The following is a 26644-nucleotide window of genomic DNA, read 5'->3' on the forward strand; positions in this document are numbered from 1 at the left end:
CTGCTTAAAGTTGGCCGGCATGCTTAACTATTGGGATTACATTGGAGAAAAAGGGGGATACGAGACAACACAAACAATAACAATGACGACATGGTAGCTAAGGGTAAATCACGCCACAGGCAATCACAAATAATCATGCACTAAAGATCAACAAAGTCGAAAATTTTACAAACTAGGCTTGATCTCCGCGATGCGAGCCACGCGAGGCCCAGAAACCTGACTGCTTTCCTCCCCACCAGTCCTTTTACTGTTCCTTGTCTCACTGTAGACCTTTTCAACCTTTGATTTTAAAGGCGCTGCCTCTGGTCTCATATCTCTAGGAGACCTCGATGTAATGGAAGGTAGGCCGGCTTCCGATAAGGATGCATTTCTCGACGTGCTGTCTTCATCATCAGAGATCTCTGACTGCACTTTTTTCTCTTCATCGGCAAGACGATCCACAAGTTTTAACGCCTCACCACTAATCCCTTTCAAATACTCAACTGAATGTTTACAGACCTCACTCAACTGCCCCTTTCCTGTTTTATTCGATTTAATCGTGGCAGTGCTAGATCTTACCTTAACTGGTAGTCTGGAATAAAACTGCTTAAACTTTCCTTTTTCTGCCTGTCCTTGTCCTAAACTGGATTGAGATTTTGCTGGCGGAGGTGAATTAGTTTTGTCAATATTTTTAACGGGAATTCTAGATTTTGTCTCAAAACATTTGGGAGGGTCTGCTTTCCCCTTTAACTCACTCTTCCTAGGCTGGATCATCTTGCACGCTGCTGTTTTCTGCTCTTTATGAGAAACCGATGATGGAGTCATGGACGTTTTTACCGGAAGTCTCGATTTGGGCTTTTTTACCGGTTCTGCGATTTGCTTATCTAGTTTTACTATTTCACTTGCTGGGGTTGCCAATGAACCTGGATTTTCCTCGCTTGTTTGGACAGCCGGTTCAATATTTGGTTTGGCTTTAGGCTGACTACTATTCTGACTGCAGTCAGCATCTGGGACTGGGGAATCAAGTTTGTCATTACAATTACTTATTGACAAATCGGCTCTTTCATTTTTTCTGATACATTCCTGACTCGTAGCTCTAGTCTCAACTGTCGCCATTTCTAAGACTGTATTTTCTGAAACCTGATAATCTAACAGCACAGCATCAGATTTAAATTCGACCACCTCAGTTGCACCCGTATCTTTCTTCATCGTCATTGTAGAAGCAGAAATTCCCATTTTAATTGGCGTGCGTAATTTAGGATCAACTTTAGCAGCAATGGCCAATGAGGATTTGTCCGCTGCGTTGCTGCTTGATACCGTTTCCAGGCAATCTCCACTAGCCTGGACTTTCTCATGCTCAACTTGTGGTGTCTCTACTGGCGCCTCAGTTGTGTTGTCCCCTGACTGAGGCAGTGTTGTGACTACAAGTGTGTTTTTAACCCTTTCCCCCTTGTCCCCTGACTTCCCTTCAGCAGTATGCTCACCAATTTGGAAAAATTGGAGCCTTTCTTCAACAAAATCCCTCTTGCTCATGTCAATTGCACCACTGCGAGTCATCTCAAACATCTTCCCTTCATGAAATGGGAAGGGATTAGGCTCACTAGTTGGAGTGCTCTCATCTGTTGGGGTTCTGGCTGGGGTTGTATCTGGTGTTGTTGCTTGGGACCTGTCCTCTACTGCTAAGCCAAAGGCTTTTTGCTCATCCTCTCTCAACCTAGCTTCAAAGACTTCATCGTCCCCTCGGCCGTTAGACCATGGATCAAAGTCAAGGCCTTTGGTAGCAACAGTTTTAAACGGGGTTGCAAATTCTTCCTCTAGTTTGTAACTAAAATATGTATCATTAAACCCAGTTCTGTCAGGATGCCTGCCTTCCAAAGTGAAGATCTCGGGTCCTGGTTTACCATCAGTTTGCCCTTCGCCTTTCTTTTCAGAAGTCTGAGCTTTAGACTGCAAGGGTGCTTCTTCTTCAGCGCCTACCTTTCCTTCTTCCTCAATTACTGCAAGTTTACCCTGGCTATAGGAACGATCCCCCTGCTTCAATATCCCTTCAGTGACCCATATATCCATCTTGGTTTCTATTCCCTGATTGAAGGATTTAGAGTCAGTTTCAGTTAAGCCATCGTCTTCGTCCTGCAGGTCGTATCCATCGAGAGAGTCAATTTCTGTGGCGTCAGTGTCGTGGGAGAACTCTGCGGTTGTTGCTATGGAGCACTCAGTGACCGACTGGTCGTTGTTGCCATTTGGGACGGCGTCGTTGTCCGAGGTAACATCTAAAGCAAATTCGTCGTCGTGGGGATCGTCAGTATTTCCGAGCTGCCCTGCGGTTTTACAACTCGAGGAGACGGCCGGGCCGTCGTCCTGGAGCTTAAAGGTGTACTTTTTCAGCGGAGCGGGCTGAAAGATGGATTCGTCGCTGCTCGAATCGCTTTCGTCGGCCCCGGGCGGGATTGGAGATGGCGGCTGGACCCGGATGACTGGATCGGCCAAGAAGTGTTTGTCGTGCTCCTCCTGCAAATTCAGCTCGATCACGTCCAGCTCGTCCTCAGCGGCGGCACAGCGCTCCTTTTTACTCACGGCGGGCGTCTCTGTGTCCAAGGTGTTGATAGGCGGGGGCGGAGGGAACTCAATATAAGCCACGCGGTTTTCTTTCGTGCGTTTGTCATTTCCGTCCGATTCAGCCGGCTTCGCGGGTCTCGTCGCAAATCCACTCGCTTCTTTAACGGAGGTCGCTTTGGCCGGCTCTTCCTCTTCCAACTCTTCGGAAACTTCCGGGATTGGACTGGGTTTTCCGTGCATGACTGGCAACTGGGAAGAAAGCTCGTAGCTGATTTCCTCGGAACTGGGTGTTTCAGGTGTAAGAGGACTTTTACCGGAACTTTCTATGAGTGATACTTGTTCCAAGGTGTCATCCTCTGGACTACCCTGAGGAGAGGGGGGCTGCTTGTGCGGTCTAATTGTAGAAAAAGTGCCCCTCGTCTCCTGTACGGTCTTAGTCTTCTGACTGATTATCCTTTTAAAACCTCCTTGGTGTGGGCCTGCAGTTTCTTTTTCATACTGTTTGCCCATTTGAACAATGCTGACATACACAGGCAAAGTCTTTATCTCCTTAAAACCTTCAATGCTTGCTAAGGGTGCTACTTTTTCCAAATACTCAATTGGTCTCGGATCGAAGAACTCACTCAACGATGAATCTTTCACAGGACTAAATTCCAGAGAGTCAGGAGATTTGACCGGGGAGGTTTCTAATTCTTCCCGATAATTGCCCGCGTCCATATAATCTCCGAGCCTGCTGGAATGACAGTCCTTAGAGCCATTAGTCTGAATATTGGGCTCTGCTTCTTCAAAGAACTGCTTTCCCTTTCTGGCCCTACTAAGGGTCATGTTGGACACACTGGTTATCAGCTCAGATTTGTTGGATTTCACCTGATCGCCATTGCATTCTTGCATCTTAGAAGCCATTTTTGATTGTTCTTCCAGAGCTCTGATTGGGATATGTGATGGACTTGAACGCTCGTTCTTTTTCACAGTTCTTACTCTCGTTTGCTCGCCGGCACTGTCACCATCCTCTCTGATAACTAGCTCCGTGTAAACCATTTTCTTGGATGGAGAGGTCAACAGAGCCTCCTGAATTTCCTTTATTAAAGGCCTGTTATTTGACAGATGTTCCTTCTCCACTACAGAAGGGCCGACCTTTTCTTGCGACTGTCCATTGGCTTTGAACTCAGCATGAACAGCGCCATTTTCCTTCAGATTGTCATGTACAAGTACGTGTGTAAGCTTGTCCCCATGTGATTTGTGATTGGAACTCCCACAGTTTTCCCAAGTTCTGTAGACTTTTTTCTCTTTATCCAATTTTGTTGGGGACTCGGGTTCTTTATTCAACGTTGCATCTTTTTCAGAAGAGCGAACAATGCCTTTTGCACCAAATATCAACTGCTTTGGAGCAGTGGCCATAAAGTGGGAAACACTTGCATTTGGCACAACTTCCACTGTCTTCTGAAGCATTGATGACACCGGCTCTGCTCCAAGGTTCAACCCTCCTAATCCACTTAAGTCTTTCAACTTACTGGTGTGCACTTCCTTTATCGTTGAGATAGCCCCTTCCGCTGCATGCTCCAGCTTCTTCTGATTGATTTCCTTCAAAGAAAACTGGTAGACCGGCAGCTTGCTTTCGTGCAGTCTTTTAAGAGCAAGGCTTTGCTGCCCTTCTTGCAGGTTCCTTTCGAAAAGGTTCGTTTTTGCTTCATCGTCAACTTGACTGCTAGAGTAAGGGCCAACAAACTTTCTGAAAGTGCCATCAGTGTGATCGTCCTGCACAACTCGGTCATGCAGGTAGGTGTATCGTGAGAATTCATTGTTCTTCTGTGCTGCAACTGGCTCAGATTTTGAAAGCGGGGAACCGTTTTTTGTTTGTTTGCAATGGAACGCTGACTGCGACAAATCCTCACTATGTTTCATTTTATCTTTCGCGTCATCTGACAAACTTGAGTAAGTCCTCCGCGCAGAGCCAGGTACCGAGTCGGCTGCTTTCTTCTCTTCGGCACATACAGAATACTTTCGAAAGCACGGGTCACTGTGTTTGTCTTGGCTCCATTCATCGCTCGGCATTATGTCAGTCAGTCGCAGTTTCTCGGGACTGCTGCTGGCAGAACTGAACCCCGACAGCGATGGCATTCCTTCCTTTCTGTGCGGTTTCTTCTCCGGCGACTGAAGCTCATCGTTTAACTTCTCCGTTTTATCTCGAAAAAACTGAGATACTTCAGTCAGCTTCTCTTCCGCTTCTTTCACCGTTCTATCGACTCTATCTTCATAAATGAGCTTTTCTCTTCCGCCTTCCAGCCTGTCCTCACTAAAACGCATCCACAGGGCATGTTTTGGACTGCCAGACTCTGGCGGATAGTGCAGTACTGCAACCTTTTCGTAACGATCGTCCTGGTCAGTGGATCTACCTATGTTTTCAGGCATCATTTTGTGCATCTTAGCCAGATCTTTCTCCTGAGCTGAATCATTCTTTCTTTTGTAATGACTAACGACCTGCGAGTCCGCACAGAAGGCCTGAGGTTGGTCGGTGACCGATTCCTCGGTATCAGAATGGGAAATATCCATTTTTTCGGAAAGAAGCATTTTCTCTGCAAACCTGTAAGACTCACCTCTCAGCTCAGAGTATTCATCGTCGTGGTACTCGACTGAATGCTGAGTGAGAAGCTTCAGCGTTTTGTATGAGTCGTCAGAGACGAGCTGCGCAGAGCTCGGCCGACTATCATCGTCCTGGGAGACGGGAGTGTTCACTCTCGACGATTCCATGTAGGATGGAAGAGATTCTTCAGCAGTGAGCTCCTCTTCTTCCTGCTGTGCCTGCTCATCTTGACAGACATCAAACCTCTCCGGGAAAACTTTGGCTTCTCTTACTTCACCATCTCCCAAAAAATCTTTCTGATAAACGAATACCTCTCTCTCGGGGTGCTTTTTCGTCTCTCTTATGATAACTTCTGTTGGTTCTGCTTTATTTCCTTTTTCAATATGAAACTCAATAACTCTTTCCACTTTTGGCTTCAAGTTGGAATCTTTATCAAGATATCTTGGCGGTGCTTCTCCAGACTTACTGCCTTCTGAAGAAACTGTTGACTTGTGCTCAAACAGGCCAGCCAATTCTTTGGAAGGATCACGACCGGACTGAAAAGCCTTCATTATATCACGAACAGACATAGTTTCTTCTATTCTCTCACTTGCATTGCTTTCAGTGCAGGGAAGTGTGTGATAAACCGTTCTAGTGGTCGTTGTAATGTGAGTTTCTTCTTTCACACGCACTTCTTTGGACTTCAAGCATTTACTGTCTTCGTCCTCTGGTTTCATTTTAATTTGAAAAGCTTTCACCTTGTCCTTGATTGACCCAATTGGTTTTTCTTCCACTTTTGAAAACATCTCTGTGCTTTCCAATGGAGCCACTCCATCAGTTTTGGACTCCTGTACTTCATCCAATGAAGGCTCGTAGCTTCTAATGACACGAACTACTTCAGTCCGTGTTTCTGTAATAACTGGAGGTATAGGGACATCATGAAACAGAGGCTTAGGCCCGGTGCTCTCTGCGCTTTGGGGGGCTGAAGGAGTCTTTTCACTCCTGGTCTCAAACCCACTGTCTGATAGAGGACTCTTATCGTGATCATGCTGAGAAAAATCATCAGGTGACTCCAAGATGGCTTCTGTCGCCATCATTGCGTCCGCAAGTTTGCTCAATTCCTTTTCGGAAGCAGAAGGTCGCATGGGAGGTGGAGGCATCTTAAGTTTATGTTCCGGCAAAGGCATTGCTGGCTTATGAGTTCTTTTGGAGAACATTTTTTCTTCACCTTCCTTCTTGGCATCAGTTTGCCGATATTTATTATCACCCATCTTTCCCAATGTATCAATACCGAGATCGTTTGTCAAATAGTCAACAACTCTTGCCAAACTGAAGTCCTTTTCACTTCCATTTTTGGCTTTCATGTGTGCAAATGTAGGCTTTTGCTTCGCTTCCTCAATATCATAATCGAACGTAACCCAATCGCCTTCACCCGAAAGATCGCCGTTTGTCTGAGCTCCTTTGACACCATGCTTATTCTCCGTAAACCCATCTTTCTGCAGGATCTCGCTGACTTTCACCAAGTCTTCTTTAACCTTCTCCACAAGCTTAAAAGGCTCTTCGCTTTCATCTTCGCTTTTCCCTCCTTTTGCAGACACTTCCGATGGGAATGACTTGTCGCTCGCTGAGTCTGTTTGGAGGATGGCTGTCATCTTCATCAAATCTTCCTTCATCTCAGCAACGTCTTTCAAAATTTCCTGACTCGAGGACAGAGAGGATGCGGAAGATAGCTTCAGAGCCGAAGGAGCAAGAAACAGGGAGGTTTTCAGTGGGGACAACGTGCGAGTAAACTGAGACTGCGGTTGCGTGCGCGATTCCGTAGTCAAGGATTTTATTGGTGATAACAATGCGGCAGCTGATTTGGTTAATGAAGCGGTCTCTGGGAGCCTTTTCAGTTGTGGTTCTGATAACACATTTACAACAGAATACACTGGTACAGTTATAGTCGATGACGTCACGGATGTCGTCGTCACGGATGAAGACCTCAACGAGGAATACAAGGACCCAGCAGGAGGTAGCCTTATTGTTTGAAAAGCAGAAGCGGTTTCAGCCGCAAAGGACTTAAGAGGGGTAAACGTTACAGTAGTGGTGGTCGTGTGGGCTTTCTCCATTGCATCGTGCACAGTTGTGATGGCTTTGTTTGTCAGTTTAGCAGCTGATGCTTTCTCAGGTGATGCTCCAGATGTTTGACTGCAGAAAAAAGCTGCTGCTGATGGGTACTTGACTGGTGATATCGTTCCGTTAGCGGTTATCTGGCCGGTCGAGGAAACGGCCGACTTAAATGGTGAAAACGATGCAGGTGGCAGTCCTTGGGCTGCATCAACGACAGACTTAACAGGAGATGACCCTGACGTTGACAGTGATTTTAAAGAAGAGGACAGAACTGTGGGCGCGGTTGTAATTATGGACTTGAATGGCAAAGTGGATGAGTACATGTTAACTGTAGCTTTAGGGGAGGCTGGTGGGGTCATGGTTATAGAGGACCTCTCCAGTAGCGATCCTGCTGTTGTCGCAGGGGATAGCCGTGAAGAAAACAACGAAGAAGCTAGTCCTTTTACAGAGGAAGAGTCAGGCATTACTGATGCTTTCACTGGTGAAGAAATCAAAGCAGAGGAAGATTTAACAGAATACTGAGTCTGTGTCACTACAGTTTTTATAGGTGAAGATGTGGACTTAAATGATCTAATTGGAGATGCTAAATCACTCATAGATCTTACTGAAGAGGTTGTGGAAGCTCCTAAGGTTGATTTGATAGGTGAAGCAGAAGAGACAGACCAAACTGACTTTAATGGGGAGGCTGTAGGCGTGTTGGATGTTGAACTTGACAGAGAGGTAATTCCAGCTACTGAAATGGGGGCAGCTGCCCATGACTGAAAGGGCCTTGTGGAAAAGACCGGCTTGTATGAGTACGGTGCAGGCAGAGCCCTTGCGGTTCCTGTACTTCGTTCTATGATTTCTTAAAAATTTCAAGTAAAATCCAAATGAAAAAAAAATCAACGAGAAAAATTAAAGAAACGGAGAGACCAGAGAAAAAAATGTGGTCAGTGAATCAGATTAAACAGTTGGAAGAAAGTACAAAACGTTTAAAAACTACAGCGATAAATTCAGTGAGAAAACTGACCGAACAACTTCATTTGGAAAGAATATTTCCATTTGTTTCTTTTTAACCGTACAAAAAAAAACTATCAAACTAGAAAACAAACAAAGCAGCAAAGAAAACAATGCAAAAACGTGAAAAGACAAAAATAAGGCAGAGAATTCGGGATAAAAAGACGAACAAAACACAAACATGAAACAAATGGTCAGAATTACAACGGAGATTTTAAGCTACATTTCCCATGATGCTTCTGTTCATTGCCCTTTATGAGCTAAATCATGCAGTTAATCTATACTCGCTGAAGAATTCGGATTATTACATTTTTTCGTTCCAATCCCTTCACTATTGAAATCCCTTTCTCTTATTAAAAAAAGTAACGTTTGAAGCAAGAAAAATTAACATAACTAGTTAGTCTGGTGACCCACAATAATTCTCAGCAGGCTTCGTCTTTAAGTGCCAGGCATTTGATGCAGAAACTGTGGTGCAACATAACTGAAGTCATCATCGTCATCTACATGCATCAACGTGACAGGGTGTCGACTCATCAGGCACTGACGTCGAGACTTTCTTCTACACTAGCACAATTCAAAAGGTACTATTGTTCAAATTAAGGTCTCAGAAACAGTTTGAAAATGTCCAAATATTTCACTGCCGATTCACGGTATCAGCTGTGGCTCAGTGGGTAGCACTCTCGTCCCGGAGTCAGAAGGTCGTGGGTTCAAGTCCCACTCCAGAGAATTGAGCACGATATCTAGGCTGACACTCCAGTGCAGCACTGAGGGAGTGCTGTACTGTCGGAGGTGCTGTCTTTCCGAGGCTCCGTCTGTGCTCTCAGGTGGGCGTAAAAGATCCCATGGCACTACTTCGAAGAGATGGGGAGAACCCAGCATCCTGGGTCCATATTTATCCCTCAACCATCATTATAAACAGTTTATCTGATTATTAACTCATTGTTGTTTGTGGAACCTTGCTGTGCGCAAATTGGCTGCTAAATTATAACGGTGGCTACACTTCAAAAGTACTTAATTGGCTGTAAAGCGCTTTGGGACCTCCTGAGGTCGTGAAATGTGCTATATAAACGCAAAGGCATTATCAAAAGGCATTCGATAAGGTGCGACATAAAAGGTTGTTACACAAGGTAAAGGCTCATGGGGTTGGGGGTAATATATTAGCATGAATAGAGGATTGGTTGAAGGACAGAAAACAGAGAGTAGGGATAGACGGGTCATTCTCAGGTCGGCAGGCTGTAACTAGTGGGGTGCCGCAAGGATCGGTGCTTGGGTCTCAGCTATTTATTATCTATATTAATGACTTAGATGAAGGGACCTATTGTAATGTATCCACGTTTGCTGACGATACAAAGCTAGGTGGGAAAGTAAGCTGTGAGGAGGACACAAAGAGTTTGCAAAGGGTTTTGTTGTACAGGGCATTGGTGAGACCTCACCTGGCGTACTGCATACAGTTTTGGTCTCCTTATCTAAGGAAGGATATACTTGCCTTAGAGGCGGTGCAACGAAGGTTCACTAGATTGATTCCTGGGATGAGGGGGTTGTCCTATGAGGAGAGATTGAGTAGAATGGGCCTATACTCTCTGGAGTTTAGAAGAATGAGAGGTGATCTCATTGAAACATATAAGATTCTGAGGGGGCTTGACAGGATAGATGCCGAGAGATTGTTTCCCCTGGCTAGAGTGTCTAGAACTATGGGGCATAATTGCAGGATACAAGGTCGGCCATTCAAAACTGAGATGAGGAGGAATTTCTTCACTCAGGGGGTTATGAATCTTTGGAATTCTCTACTCCAGGGGGCTGTGGATGTTGAGTCACTGAATATATTCAAGGCTGAGATGGATAGATTTTTGGACTCTAGGGGAATCAAGGGATATGGGGATCAGGTGGGAAAGTGGAGTTGAGGTTGAAGATCAGCCATGATCTGATTGAATGACAGAGCAGGCTCGAGGGGCCGTATGGCCTACTCCTGTTCCTATTTCTTATGTTCTTAAATCTTTCTTTGTTCTTTCTAACGAGCACACTAACCATAGCACATGCTTCAGGCGATATCTTACAATCAACAGTTCCTTGAAAATTGTTACAGGCAGCCTATGTCTGGATCTGTGGCACATTTATTATTTTCATATTAAACGGTGACCCACCCTGGGCAAATATGATCTTTCATTCTTATTGGGGTTATTGCTCAAGAAACTAAACTTCAGGCACATAATATACAAGAGTGCATCGCAATCCACCTGGAACCAACATTATTTCGTGCAGCAAATTTTATGTGTGTATATATATCTATAAATAATATATTAAAAAAATGAAATGCAATGAAAAAAGTAATTTGAGCGGAAGCTTGCAAATCAAATTAGGTCTTGCTTTCCAGATACACACGAGAACAGGTAACTACGGCAAAATATAGTACAAAATAACTACGGTAAAATATAGTATAAATTTAGTTGTCAGCGTGCTTTATTTTAAAGTTAAGAGGTCATAAATAAATGTCAAACAATATAAACATTGTCGATGAGGATTAACAGAGAATAAACTCACTCATTCCAGGTTCAGCAAGATAGCTGTAGCGTTTACGTAATGCCATAGATGCAAAGGTTTGACGGCGGTCTGAAGCTCTCTCGATCTGGAAGAAAAAGATGGGGAGACATTTTGGTCGCTTTTATTCTAAACTGAATTATTTTCATTTGCATTTTACGTATGAGATTTTGCAACTATGCCACAACTCTACACAGAATTTTATGGGGTACAAACCCAACAGAAGCAATTTGTTGCTGCTTGACATCCTGATTTAGAAGTATATTTTTCATGGTACATGATATATAAAAATGGAAATGCGGAAAAATACTACACTCACCATCGAGGGTGTTTTTTTTAAAGAAAAGAAGCCACATATTTTTTCCAAGCAAAGCAGTAATTATTTTCTGTTAAGTAATATCTCCACTAATTCCTCCTTAAGGTGTTGTCTTGCTTCCTCCTTCAACTGGGAGGACAGGATGGCATAGGCCATGGGTCTCCTGGTTGCCACCATCAACACAACTCCACATTCGGCCAAAAGGAGGTGCACTTCTACAGGGCGGGTTTGGTCCTGCTTCCAGGAATGCAGAGTTGCAACTAACAGTCCAGTCAACGAAGGCAATTAAGTTGAAATGCCAGCTAAACACTAGAACGTGGACCTATGTCCTTTCTGATGAGAGTTCACTGCTGCATCACTGGGATTCTCTGGGTTGTTGACCAGTACATCACCAACGGCCAATTTAGTTTACCCAGACATTACCTCTACATCTGCATTCTGGCTTGACTGTAATACTACAGGTCTCTTTGGGACTTAGCGCATTAAATGCACATCAAAAGTGCAATGCAGATCGACCCAGTAGATGACTGAAGTGATAACTCTTTACTTGATGTACACATATATAGCATTTCTATTTTTTTGTGTATTACTTCCGGCACGTATGTGAACCAAACTGATAATTGAAGTGAAATATATTCAGAACTAAATTAAGCTTTTTTTTGTACTTTGATGTGACAGAATAGTGTGCTACTTGTGCTCAACCACATTTCTTTGCACTTGCTCGATGTGGACCCATCACGGACAGAAGAAGCATGAATGGAATTTCAAAGCACAAGCACATAACACAGACAGGCAAATGAGTTCATGTAATGCCCTTGATGCAGGTATCACAATAGGCTCATTACTACAATCGGCAATGTTGTTACTGCTGTGAAACACACGTCTACAAGTAAATAAGTATCAGCTTCCTGTGTGGTTAAACCAATTTAGTTTTAGTACAAGAGCATGTTATAATTTGTTTTTGTAGCACCTTTTTGTTAGTGACTTAAAATTATTTTAGTATACGGTTACAATAAATATTCTGGTGTTTAATGCTGGCACAGGGGGCGTGAAGCTAATTAAATGACATGGGGCAGTTGAATACTTCAATTGGTTTAGGGCTCTCTATTCCAGCATAATATACACAGGAATGTTCATTGTGACCACAAGCAGATACAGAGTGATGCAACTATTGAGCCATGGCAGTTGACCCGGTTCTCGGAACACAAATTAACGCTTTCTTTCTCTGCTAACACCTCAATAATGTAATAATATACGACACCAAACACTCAGAGCACAGAGATGGGTTTGAGGATTCCATCGTATGATTTCAGCCTCCCTAACAACTTTCTGAATGCTTTAGCCCTTCAGGAAAATTAGGTAGGATCAAAAACTAATTACAAGATAATCATTTTCTAGTTGATTCCAGAATTGCTATAAATTAAGAAACTTGTCCAATCCTATAACATTTAGCTGTTTTAGAAGTTTGGTGAAGCCAATTAGTCCTATAGATGTACCAAGAAGGTACGTATTCTAAAAACCAAGAGGTTTGTCAGTATTCAAAGGGTTTGCAAACTAATCTGAAAAATATTATTTTTCCCCGTTCACTAGCATCGTTGGACCCTCACTGTCTGAGGTATGTCAGGTGACCATTGTCATTAATGACCGAGCCCAATTGCAAAATGTCCCCTGCAATAACTTAATAGTCATCACCAAGTTTAGACAGGTTATCAGATTTTCCTTTACCTCTTCATCTGGATCTGATTCGGCTTCCTTATGGTCCCAAGAAGCATTGCAGAGACAAGGAGTATTATAATGGACAGCAGGGGAAAGAAACATCAGGATATGAAAAGGACCAAGTTGGGAGTACAAAATGCAAGCTGATTAACACAAGGTCAAAAAAAGCCCAAAGCCAGCAAAACCAAAAAATTAAACTCGATTTCATTTACAAAAAAAAACAAATTCACAACAAATGATGGAAAATACTGCAAGAGTATAGGCCTCTAAATTACCAGCCAGTGCAAGAGCTTCGTAAACAAACTATGCTTTTTGTTATAAAACAGGCTTTAGAGACATACAAAATTGGAAAAGAATGCATAGTCTTACAATAGAACAGTGTTTCTAACTTCTAAAGCACGTAGGTTCTTAACAAGTAGAAGCAAATTATATAATTTATCCCCCTTCAACAGGAGACCGGGTTATTGAAGTCTTTCCACATACTTTTTTGTGAGCCGGCAGGGTAATGTTCAGATTACAGATAGCTGCTTGTGGTAATCCTTTGGAAGTTTTTGGTTCCTTGAGGAAAGACAGACGGCCACAGGGCTCCTGGCTGTTGTCTCTGACCTAGAAATGAGAACCGTTTCATTTTACAAAAGACGATACTGTTGATCTCTCTGGTAGAGATGAAGTCATTTCAACCAACATCACCAAAAGCCATCCATGTCTCATTTGCTACTTGTGAGATCTTGCTATGGGCCAATTGTTTGCCTGCGAAATAACAGCTGTATAGGAGAATTTATTTTCAACACTCATAAATCAGTACCTTCTTCAGGGCATAGGCACATTAAAAAAAAAATCACCTATTAGCACATTTTGGGTTGGAAGTGGGGAGCTGTGGGTTAGTCTTTGGCCTTTCACCTCTGAGACCTGGCTTCAAATTAAGGCCAGGCTGTAAGGGTTCCATGTGAAATGGGTTTGGGCAGTCTCAGTTCAGTTGTTAGTGGGCATTAGCCTATAGCACAAAACTGACCCTAATTCAGCACTAACTGGTAGGGTCACTCAAGACAGGATCAAAGGATAGTTGGTGTGGGAAATGGAAAAAAGGCCACTTTGGTGCATTAGGGAGTGCGCTTCTGAGGTTGTGACTGAGGCACACTGTTGGGGCAGCAAAGAAGGGCTTGGCCCTAATTCTTGCATTGCTTTACCTGACCTTGTAATGTTTGATGTTCTCACTGATGTTCCGTTTCAGCCAGAAACGGAAATTGTTCCATTCCTCTGCACTAACATCCCTCACCAAGTCCCATTCCAGGGACTTGAGCACAAAATCTAGACTGACACTCCAGTGCAGTACTCAGGGAGTGCGACACTGTCGGAGGTGATGTCCTTTGGATGTTAAAGCGAGGCCCCGCCTGCCCTCTCAGATGGATGGAAAAGATCTCATGACACTATTCGAAGACGAGCAGGGGAGTTCTCCCCGGTGTCCTGGCCAATATTTAACCTTCAACTAACATGACTAAAACGGATGATCTGGTCATTATCACATTGCTTTTTGTGGGACCTTGCTACAGGCAAATTGGCTGCCGTGTTTCCTACATTACAACAGTGACTACAGTTCAAAAATACTTCAATGGCTGTAAAGCGCTTTGGGACATCATGAGGTCATAAAAGGAGCTATATAAATGCAATTTTTTCTTTCATCTTGATGAAAGAGTTCTTCACCACATATCTGAACTAGTTATTTTTTGTATTACAGCATTCTCATGTTGCTTTCAGAGAACAATTCAAATAAACTGATATTTTAATGATGAAGAGTTTCAAATTGGGAGTGCATAAGACTGGCCACTGCAACCTTCATAGTAAAATGGAGTTTAAATAAAAGACCATTGATTTATCATTTAAACATAACACACAGATTGGATCTCAGACAGCATATTAGCGAATGCTCATTTATCAGACAAAGATAACATGTTTTTCCTCTGCTCTTTTATACAAAGTCTCCATTATGTTTCACTTGGGGCAGGGGGCATGAGGGAAGTGTTTGGCACCTGGCATTCATAAACCAAATCAATCTCCATCTGAATATATTATCCTAACAAAGTGACGGATGATGCTACTGTATCTCTTGTTCATCGCCCACTCCCTTCGTCCCACTATTGGCGGCCGTGCCTTCAGCCATCTCGGCCCTAAGCTCTGGAATTACCTCCCAAAACCCTTCTGTCTCTCTCTCCTCCTTTAAGACGCTCCTTAAAACTTACCTTTGTGACCAAGCCTGTCCTAATTTCTCTATGAGCAGGTAATCTATTTTTGGTGTTGTTGGCTGAGGGACAAATGTTGGCCAGGATACTGAGAACTCCCTGCTCTTCTTCGAATAATGCCATGGGATCTTAATGTCCACCTGAGCTAGCAAATGAGATCTTGGTTGAGTTCTCCATCCAAAAGATGGCCCCTCTGACAATGCAGCATTCCATCATTACTGCAGTTTAGTGTCAGCCTATATAACGTGCTGAATTCTGTGATGAGGCTTGAACCCACAACCTTCTGACCAACAGGTGAAAGTACTACCAACTGAGCCTAACTGACATTACCTCTTTGACCAAGCTTTTAGTCACCTATCCTAATATCTCCTTCTTTGGCTTTGTGTCAATTTTTGTCTGATTACGCTTCTGGGAAGCGCCTTGGGTTGCTATTCCTACGTTAAAGAAACTATATAAACACAAGTCGATGTTGTCATTATCTTACCTTCACACCGAAAGGCAATCTATTTTCTTTGAAAGCATAAAAGTTGAACACAAGCTGCTGGCCTGCTTTGGCCAGAGGAACCAGGTTTCCATAGCAATCCACGAAGATGGGTTTACCTTCTAGCACCTGTTGGTTACCATCGCAAGATTACAAATAAGCACAAGCAGTGATTGAAGAATTGTGTCAGTCATTTTGACTAACCTATTTGTAGAAGTTTATGAAATAAAAATGACCTATAAAGTCTAAGCTGTTTGAAATCCCATTACATTCCTGTCCCAGACAAAGTTAAACCTCGACAGTATTTCTCAAAGCGTACTTGAAATTATAATTACTTATCGAGGGTACCTATTAATACAATGGAGCACTGCCCGGAGAAGGTGGGCCCAGTGCAGGTTCATCCAGATGTTTGTGTAGATTGTGAGCTGACAATCGTGGCTCAGGTGCCAGGAGCAGCACTGGGTCAGTGGAGGGCTCCGAGTGAGTGGCAGAATGGGGAGGGAAGCGTGAAGGATCAGGGTTCCTTCTCAGGACAAACATGCCCAGGTGCCACTGCCTAGCAAAAGTCGCTTTGGCGTCTGCCCACCACTCGGCTAAAGCCCCAGAGCCTCCAATGCCATCAATGAGAGGAGGAGCATAGAAAGCAAGTTTTTTTTTATTAGGAATATTAGGAACAGTCCGTCGGGCCTGCTCCGCCATTTAATTGGATTCTGGGTGATCTGTACCTCAACCCCATTTTCCCGCCATAGCTCCATATCCCTTGTTACCCACACCTAACAAAAATCTATCGATCTCAGTCTTGAAAGCTCCAACCGACCAGTATCCACAGCCTTTGGGGCAGAGAATTCCAGATTTCTTCTACCCTTTGTGTGAAAAGGTGCTTCCTGGTTTCCGTCCTCAATGGCCTGGCTCTAATTTTGATATCCTGTCCCCTCATTCTTGATTCCCCCACCAGAGGAAAGAGTTTCTCTGTATCTACCCGATCAAATCCTTTTAAATGTGTAACATCACAACATAAAGCAAATGAAGGTAATAATACAACTAAAACAAAATCCAAATCTAAAACAGAGATCCAGAAGTTGGTCGCTTGCCTATGTACGAAGTAGTCCGAAACAATCTGCCATAGCACCAACAGACTGCACAAATCGCTCTCTCACACATACAAAGAGGCGGAGTGAAAGTTGAGACTGTACCTCGATATCTTTGCTTCGTGCCACTTCGGTGAAGTTTTCCTGCTGCTCTAATGTCTTGTCAACTTTGTCGTCAGTCATGCAGAAGCAACGCAGACGGGCTTCCACAGGGTCATGCATTTTGGCAAATACAACAAATTTGGCCATGTACGGGACACAGATTAATTCCCTGTAGAGCTGTGTGGCTAAACTAACAGTTTCTGGCACCTGATGGCAGTCGACAAGCCAAAATCTGTGCATGAAATTACACAAACATGAAGGTCATTGAGAGCCCTTTGAGCTTGGCACAAATTCAGATCAACAAAACAGAACCACTTAAAATGGGAGACTGCAAATTACTTTTGAAACTGGGTGGTATGAATATTTTATCAACCATCGTTTCTGATTTCATTTCTTTCAGCTCCTGCAGTTGATAATTATCAGCTCAGAATCAGAGAAACAGCCTTTCCGGTAAAGTCACTGTGTGGGAGTATCCAAAAAAAATTTTCGACAGTGTTCTAGGGATTTGAAATTCTATTCATTTATGAAAACTGTCACTTGAGGCTCCATGTTCCGTTGAGTTCATTTTTATATTTAAAAAGAAAGTAGACACACGAACGCAGGGGTTAGCAGAACTTGATAACATTCTTTTTGTCAGTTTGTATCCACGACTCGGAATACTGTTCCCATCCAAAAATGGTTCACTGAGACTAACTAAAAGAAAGTAATGTAGAACCATGTGGGTGGAAGGATAACAAAAACATAAAGGCGGCAACTGAAATCCAGAGCACTTCTGAAAGGAGGCTTCTGGTGTGCAGTGAGCGCTGCCGAGCTACTCCTAATACTACAGGGGGAGAGGGCAGCCCAGGGGGCTCACGACACATAGACCACATGATCCAAAGCAGTGGATCTACTGCGTTAGAGTCAGATGGGTGCGTTCTAGAGGACCCAAAAAGGCCAAGGCTCAGCAAGGAGGCTATGACCAAAGTGTATCACCTGGCCCACAAAGACCTACAGGGACAGTCGAGGATCCGCTTCAGTGGCACTGTCGATGGCCGTGAAGGGCACCACGGTTAAGTATATCCATGTGATTTATATCAATTACTGTTAATTGTATTCAGGTGGTGCATATCAATTGAGAACTCTCTTGTATCCATATATAAGAGAGCTGATCTAGGGTGTGGGGTGGGTGTAATGTGGAGCTCTGTGAATAAAGGCTCGGAAGCAACTGAAGACTAGGCTCTAGTATTCCATCCTTCACCACTTGGTTATCCAATTTATAACAACCATTGCATCCAACCTTTACGTTGCAGGATCCTTGCAGGGACCCAGAGGAGAGGAATTGCAGGAGTCAGCCACTCTTCTCTGCACTAAAGAGATAACCGAAGCCCCAATCGGTCACCTCTACCCACTGACATACACTTCATACAGCAACAACCACTACCAGGAGCAACAGCAGGAGCAGCTGGAAGTTCCTGCAAATCAGTGGCTTTCAGCAGGGTATCACTGACTATGCATGTACATCCTTTGGTATACATGTCCACCCTGTGGTATACATAAATAGGAAGAGGTAATAATCCATCAGCATACATACAGTACTGGCTCATTACCAGAAAACAAGGCATGTCAATGAATGCTTCCTGGGCTTATGGTGTGTATGATGCTTTCATTCTGAGGCAATCAAATGTGACACAACTGCTTTAAGGAGGCTCCTTAAGAGCTATATGAGTTACATGGAAATTTTGTTTGCAGGGTTGCTTTCCAGTGAATAAAATGGTCATAAGGAGCTCTCGTAGTTGAATTTGCAGTTCTGAAAATCATATGGTACCAATAGATGGTGTGAATAATGTGGGAATCGATCATATGGAAAGGATCTAGGACATCTGATACAAATCTGGAAACCAGCAGCTGGTACCAGGCAGAAGCTAATTGATAGTCAAAGTGCATACTGGCTGAAAAAATGGCAACTTCTAAATCCAAACACTGCTAAAACGAAGACATTTTGCCTATTGTTTATAGAAGATTTATAGAATTTATGCAAACAGCAGTAATTCCAAACTACATGAATGGAAGTGTAGAGAGCACTGAAAAGTATAAAGGCATGTATGGACGTAAGGATAAACGGGAACTGAGAGTTCAGGACCAGGTCTATATATGATGGTTTGTGGGACAGTTCAAAATAACTGCGCAACTATGGGGTGTTCTTCAAGGGACAGTGTCCCAAAGTGATTCTCTCTCTTTCCGCCCTCCTCCACCCCTCCTCACAAACAAATGATGGCAAATTACCATTTCCATTCTGATTTTGAACACATGGGGTGAGGTTAAAGTTCACTGGTTTTCCAGGGCTGATCCTCCCTCACCTGGGTACTGTAAAAATGGGTTCACCTCATTCATGGCTATTTATTTCACCCATGTAATTGAAAACACGGGGTTACAGCTCTTAAAATCTCAGCAACTACAAGGGACACAGTCCAATCCTGATAACTGAAAGGCACGGACAAATTTGAATTATCCAATAATTTGAATTAAGCAACGTAAATAACATAGCAAAGTGGGAATTGAGTGCTAAACAAAAAATGAGATCATTTGAATTAAGCGATTTAAATCTTGAGTATAAATAATATTGTGACACAGTGCTGATGTGATCGATCACTTACAGAATGGTACCAATGAACTGTGGTAGCAGTTCTTTCTAAAAACTCTTGAATTTCATTGGAAATGCTAACACATCATCGAAGCACAACAAGTGTTTACATACGAATGATAAGGGTTAGAATACAAACAGGACTTCCTGCCAAACTGTTCTCTTGCTGTAGTATTATTTGTTCATACATCTTTGCATTGCAGGAGGGAGAAAAATAATTGGCCTGATAAATAGCTTTGGCCATTTTCATCGCTTAATATCCAGACAGTTAGATTGGACAAGGTACGTCTACCGTGCCCTGCAGCCAGAAAGAGTTGGGGGCGCATTGTTGGGAAGGGAAGTGGGGGGGGGATGAAATGTTTTGGAAAAACTGTACCTGGCTGAAACATTTGTCGTGAAAGAAACACCATCGGTCACAAAGGTTAACGGTGTTGTTCCAGTTATGTCCTCCCATTGAGCAGGTGATGTGCCTCCTAGCAAGTAAAAAGAGAAAATGGCAGCTGTCAAAACCAGCAGTCAGAGCCAATGAGGACTTCTGGCCACAATGTTCTTCAATAAACCTACACCACCAACATATATTACACCTGGAAGGTCAGGCACCTGTGGATTAAACCTACAGATCCAAACATGGAACCTATAGAAAGTCCAGGCTATTGCCACCTTCATCACCACTGCCCGTACAGTAAGAAGTTACTGAACATATTCCTGTGTATAATAGGAGTACTGGTACAATAGTGTAAAGGCTTAATGTGCCAGAATGGATTAAGAGAACATCAGTGTTTAATCAAGTCTCGAATGAGATGGAATATCCTTCATCTGCCTGGATGAGTGCAGCTCCAACAACACTCAAGAAGCTCGACACCATCCAGGACAAAGCAGTCCGCTTCATTGGCACCCCATCCACCACCTTAACATCCACTCCCTCCACCACCAGCGCACCGTGGCTGCAGAGTATACCATCTACAGGATGCACTACAGCAAGTCGCCAAGGCTTCTTCAACAGCACCTCCCAAACTCGCGATCTCTACCACCTAGAAGGACGAGGGCAGCAGGCACATGGGAACACCACCACCTCCAAGTCACACATCGTGACTTAGACATATATCGTCGTTCCTTCAACGTCACTGGGTCAAAATCCTGGAACTCCCTACCTAACAGCACTGTGGGAGAACCCTCACCACACAGACTGCAGCGGTTCAAGGCGGCGGCTCACCACCACCTTCTTAAGGGCAACTATGGATGTGCAATAAATGCTGGCCTTTTCAGCGATGCCCACATCCCAAGAATGAATTAAAAAATGATATATATTTGAGATGAACAGCACGATAAAAATGTTAAACAAAGAATTTTATGCTCAGAAAACTACTGCACTTAAAATGGTCTTGATGAGGGGGAACAGGGGAGGACCAACCAACCTGTTATACTGCATAGCAGCCTGAGACTTGGAGTATCTCCTCTATATCCGTTCGATATATCTTCTCCCGATGCAGCAGGCACTGGAATCGTCATGGTAATAGGTTTGTGGAATTTCCGTCTTCTGGGTTCCACAGTTACAATAGGACTGAACGTGGCTCGGTTCCCAAGGATCTTTCTGACAAGTTCATCTGGGACAGGTTGGGCCTGTGGAACAAGTACAATCCAATGTTAAAGCTGGATAACAAGTATAGCACGTGTCATTACAGGTCAGTTGATAACAAACGAGAGAAGACCCCAGAGCTTAAAAACTTATCGTCCGTTTAATGTTCAGCTATTTTCAACTAACAGCCTGCAGCTATGAATCATATGGGCACCAATACAGTGGCAAGACATTGCTCTGGAACCATGGACTCATGGCTCCTCCACAATGTCCGTCTAAACCACATAGTAATATAGTAACAGTTTCAGGCAGAAGACCACTGGCCTATCTAGCCCACCTACACAGTATTCCCTTGGCGCATTTCCAATAACCCTGAATCCCATTTGTTAATAAGAACCTGTCTAGTTCCTTCTTGAAACTCATTTTGGTTTTTGTTCCACCATCCATGCCGGTAATCAGTCCCAACCACTTACCATCCTTTTAATAAAAAAGTTCCTCCTGCATTTCCCATTTTCTTTTGCTGTCCTTAATTTGTAAACATTGTACTTAAATTCCGTACACGACAGAAAAGCTTACTTGGATGCAATTTGACCAAACTCTTTCATAATTCTAAACACTTCTACCATAGCCTCTCTCAGTCATCTCTTTTCAAGGAAGACCAGGCCAGTCAATCTACATGAGCAATATAATGTACCAGTATGAAGGTGCATTAAGGCCATGTTACTGTAATGTCATCTCAAGAAATCTGGGAAGCACTTGGTAGAAGTTCAGGCCCACGAACTGGCTTCGAAGGATCCAAAGGTGACACTTCTTCACAAGTACAAGTTGCAGCAATTTTTGAAAACAGCGCGTAGTTCTCAGCTCTGTTGGTATTTGTTTTTTTTTTGACGTACCTGTACAGCCAACACCTGAAGCAATTGTGCCTCAATTCTCAATAGCACGAAGGTAGATACCTACATACGTTGTAACATATTTACGTGGTGGCACCAGTTTGAGATTGGAACCAGGATTGTGTGCTTAACACTGGCAACTACATAACCATCGTGTAAAGATGACCCACTGAAAAAATACTCACTAAGGGTTAATTCACAGATCCTGCGCTCCCAATAGGGCCACCCTCAAAGGGAGTGTTGGTCGGCAGTAGAGTTACAACACTTCAGTGCTGATTCTCCAACCTGCACTCCCTTCAGGGGAAGTTCCCCACTGGGAGCGTGGGATCAGTGAATTTACCCTGTGGTGTAAATGAAGACGCAGTCAGGTAAAATGCAATGTAAAGTACACTATAGATGAATAAATGCATGGTGGTGAATATGTCAACTGGGAATCAGTCTTGAATCACAATATTAAACGCTAGGCTTTGTTCTTTACAGCCCATTAGTCTTCAGTTATGCAAGGAGCTAGTGAAGTGGAACAGCACGTCATTCCAAAAAGCTTTGATCCCAAGGAAACTTGGCGAATCTGCCAGTAACAGCTGTGCATATCTGGAATTGGACAGGAGTGAGCCAAGTTAGATAGAATGACAAACTCGGAATCGGAGAGGGTGCCGATAGGTTTGCAGGCAACTTTTGGGCAAATTGCATCATCTTCCTGCAGTTACACGGAACGGGCAGGGTATAGTGTTGAAGGTTTACGTTGATCTGTACAACGAAATTCAGATAAAATCTGAACATTATGGAGTATTTTGGGAAGTTACTTCAGAGATCATGGATACAGTAAACCAGGCTTTAAAAACGTGAAAAGCAAAAAGGCTGGAGCGCTAGACAGCTCAAAATGGATAAAGTCCTCACACCCATCAGGCAGGCAGTCAGGCAGGCAATATCTTGTGAGAGTAAGACCTTTGCTGCTTTGCAAATGTCTGCAGATTTGATTTTTAGATCATGTTTATATTACAGAAATGCTTCTGCTTCAAGCATTTCCTGATGAGTCCTGGCCGGCGATGCTGTCGAATCCACCCCACTTACATTGTGGGAGGACTCCAGAGCACTGCTGAGCAGCACAGCTTACTTCAAGTTACAAATCGGCATTTCTGGTCTCTGGCCCTTTAACTTCTGGTCGCCGGTGAAGGTTGAGTCCTGGCCTGTGATTGGGAAAGCGAACAGAAATATTGGTAGCCATTTATATCGCTGCTCCAGCAGTCTGACTCCAGAGATACCTTGGAAACCCACCTCTTCAGCAGGTGGATTTTGGTGTCTCCAGCACTGGTTGACCTGTCAGCAGCAGTAGCACCAAAAGAAAAGAAGGAACTTACATTTATACTGTGTCTTTCACGACCTCAGAACCTCCCAAAGCGTTTTACAGCCAATGAAGTACTTTTGAAATGTAGTCACTGTTGTAATGTAGGAAACGCAGCAGCCAATTTGCGCACAGCAAGGTCCCACAAACAGCAATGCGATAATGACCAGATAATCTGTTTTTTTTTTAAAATGTGTTGATTGAGGGATAAATATTGGCTAGGACACCAGGGAGACGTCTCCTGCTCTTCTTCGAAATAGTACCGTAGGATCTTTTACATCCCCGAGAGGTCAGACCGGGCCTCGGTTTAAAGTCTTATCTGAAAGACGGCACCTCTGACAGTGCAGCACCTTTCAGTACTGCACTAGGAGTGTCAGCCTGGATTATGTGCTCAAGTCCCTGGAGTGGGACTTGGGTCCGCAACCTTCTGACTCAGAGATGAAAGTGTTACCCAGCGAGCCACAGCTGACACCACAATGAAGTACTTCTGAAATGAAATTGCAGCCAATTTACACACAGCAAGATCTCACAAACAGCGATGTGATAATGGGAGAAAAGAGGGAAATGTACCAATGGTACAATTACTGTTACTTTATGGCAAATGTGATGCCAAGATCAAGTGAAGAGCAATCATGTGCCAGCATGAGCTGGGCAGAAGTGGTGGCCCCATGATGGGCATATGCTATGTCTGCTCTGCACCAACTCCCGGGGCCAACATAACCTTCAGGATTCCACTCCCACTTCATATTATCGTGCCTTTCAGTGTCGCAGTTTCTAATTTCTGACTGGTGCAAGTCAAGTTCTTGAGGTGAGTCTGTGCAATCGCAGTAAAAATGGATACTCTTAGATTCCTCCAGATCTTTGAGCGCCACCAAAGGTTAACACATACTGTGCAGGGCATGTGCAATGGTGCTCCAAGTTTTAGAAAAGATACAGCTCCCAGGATATATTGTCTTTACTGTCTGGCCGGCACTTTAATACCGCCTAGTGGAGTCATGGCTGACACAAGTAAAGCAATATAGAGCTGCATTTACACTGCACGTGATCGTACTCAGAGTTAATCATTATATATTTCTTATGAAAAAATGATCACATGCTCGTGTTGCTTCAGTTTAGTTCATGTATTTTTGCATGGCTCGTCTCAAAATAGGAATTAACCAGAAATTGGCTAAACTGTCTAACTCTGCAGCTGGATTGTGCTGAGTATCCCACAGGAATAGATTCTTTTCTGAAAAGTCACTACAGCATTTTCAGAAAATGCAATCCCTTTGCCAGGACAGATCTGCCAATCAGCACACAACCACCCACTTGAGATTATCGAACGGAAAGGCTAATTCCGCAATCCCGTGTTCCCAAAGGAGCGTGGGTTGGAGAATGGGGGACTGCAATGTTGTAGCCTGATCTCTTCCCTGTGCTCCCTTTTAACACCGCTTCCCTGCTGGGAGAATGGGATCACGGAACTAGCCCTGTACTTGTATTAAATTCTTCAGCAATATACTATTTGCATATAAACGACAAGTACGTAAGATTTAAAACAATTACATCTTCATATTTGTGCCCCTGCCAGCTCTTTACTGGAGCAATCCAATATTGATCTCACTGCACCGTACTCTCGCCAAAGCCCTGCATCTTGCTCTGCTTCAAATATTCATCCAATTTTCCCTTAAAAGATAGTGGTCGCTATCTCAACCACTCCCTATGGTAAAGCATTCCATTCTCTAACAACCCCCTATGCAAAGAAATTTCTCCTAACTGTTCTCCTCATTCTCTGAGTGATAAATTTAAAATGATGTCCACCCCCTAACCAGTGACTCTCCCCCAAGGAAATAGCCTTTCCCTATTCGCTCTATCAAAACTCTTCATAATTTTAAAAACCTCTTATTACACCTCCCCTTGGACTTATCTGCTCCAGTGGAAATAGTCCCAGTATCTCAAGTCTCTCCTCATAACCATAGTTTCCCATCCCTGGCATCATCCTGGTGAATCTACGCTGTGCACTCTGCTCTCTATGACTTTAATGTCCTCACTGTACCTAAATAACTAAAGACTCGTCAGATGGAGAACCATTAATGAATTTCCATCTGCGTCACCATCTCAGTAGCCATGACACCCCTACGTTCATTGTGTGTAATACAACGCTATTGTGCATATCATTTACCTCAACCTTTCTGTGGCCAAGTTATTTTTCTGCAACAAAATCTAATGTCTATCAATGGTATTTATCAATGGTATTTCACAGGAGCAACATTCAGGAGGTCGTAGTGTAGCTTTTTCCCCCACATTTGGCACAACAAATCTAATGGCAAATAAAATGGCCACAATTACCTGGAGGCCCACTCGGATTCTCTTGGTCAACGCTCCCTCTGGGAAGGATGCTTGTACACGTGGAATGGTTGTGCTGCTCAACATTCCTCCTTCAGGTCCCATCTGATTACTTTCTTGCTTGATCCGAGATACGACGGCAAAATACTGCGGAAAATCCTTGGTGACAACTCGGCAGACGCGCTTCTTCTCCAGTTCTTCAAGGCTATCGAGTTCTAAGTGAGAATGGATTAATACTGTGCTTCGAGAGCTCTTTTCAGCTTTAAAGTCTGACTTGCACGCAAACAAATTCAACATTATCGCCTTTCTCAAAACATGTTTAAATTCAATTCTTTGCCTTAAGGCTGGAATCAGAGAACTGGTGAAAATTACAACACACAAGGACACCAGTTAGAATCATAGAATTACATAGCACAGACAGAGGCCTTTTGACCTACTGTGCCTGTGCCAGCTCTTTGAAAGAGCTGTCAAAATGGTCCCACTCTTTCCCCTGCAAATTTTTCCTTTTCAAGTATTTATCCAATTCCCTTTTGAAAGTTACTTTTGAATCTGCTTCCACCACTCTTTCAGGCAGTAAATTCCAGATCACAACAACTCATCTCCCCCTGGTTCTTTTGCCAATTACCTATTAAAACCCCTCGTAATTTTGAATACCTCTACTAACTCTCCCCTTAACCTTCTCTACAATCCCAGCTTCTCTAGTCTCTCCCTCATCCCTGGTACCATTCTAATAAATCTCCTCTGCACCCTCTCCAAGGCCTTGACATCTTTCCCCAAGTGTGGTGCCCAGAATTGGACACAGTACTCCAGGTGAGGTCTAACCAGTGATTTGGCCCATCACACATTTGCCACCGCCAGCTGTCTTTCTGGAGTTATGTACTCTAATCTCACTGCCTCATATCCTTTTATATCCTTCCTTACGGAATCATCAGTCTTCCTTACAAGTTATTACTTTCTAAATTGTTATATTTATTTTGGTTGTGCTCAATAAGGAAATAACAAAAAAAAATGAATAGGACAGCTCATCTGGCAGCACAGTCACCTCCGAGTCAGAAGGTTGTGGGTTCAAGCCCCACTCCAGGACTTGAGAACATAACCTAGGTTAGAAAACAACACTGACTGCATTTCAAAAAGTAATTAATCTGCTGTGAAATGCTTTGCTATGCCCTGAGGTTGTGAAAAGTCCTGTATTAATGCAAGTTCCTTCTTTCAT

At 43.5% G+C, this 26644-nt stretch overlaps 1 protein-coding gene and 1 pseudogene across 3 annotated transcripts in view; both read right to left on the reverse strand.

The window, feature by feature from the left end:
* ank3b (ankyrin 3b) overlaps positions 1-26644 on the reverse strand; it is a 467733-nt gene that overhangs the window by 32902 nt on the left and 408187 nt on the right. For 2 of the 3 annotated variants that reach the window (XM_068002595.1, XM_068002596.1), the window contains 7 exons: positions 25435-25646; positions 20717-20921; positions 19678-19774; positions 16682-16910; positions 15492-15617; positions 13254-13376; positions 10742-10826 (listed from right to left, as the gene is read on the reverse strand). In XM_068002595.1, coding sequence (XP_067858696.1) covers positions 10742-10826; positions 13254-13376; positions 15492-15617; positions 16682-16910; positions 19678-19774; positions 20717-20921; positions 25435-25646 — 1077 coding nt within the window. Of the gene's footprint in view, positions 1-10741; positions 10827-12779; positions 12807-13253; positions 13377-15491; positions 15618-16681; positions 16911-19677; positions 19775-20716; positions 20922-25434; positions 25647-26644 lie in introns of all 3 variants that reach the window. The other variant, XM_068002597.1, reaches the window with a different exon arrangement.
* On the reverse strand, positions 166-7566 carry LOC137340365 (ankyrin-3 pseudogene; annotated as a pseudogene).

Source organism: Heptranchias perlo, chromosome 21 (assembly GCF_035084215.1).
Source record: "Heptranchias perlo isolate sHepPer1 chromosome 21, sHepPer1.hap1, whole genome shotgun sequence".
In the NCBI taxonomy this organism is placed as follows: Eukaryota; Metazoa; Chordata; class Chondrichthyes; order Hexanchiformes; family Hexanchidae; genus Heptranchias; species Heptranchias perlo.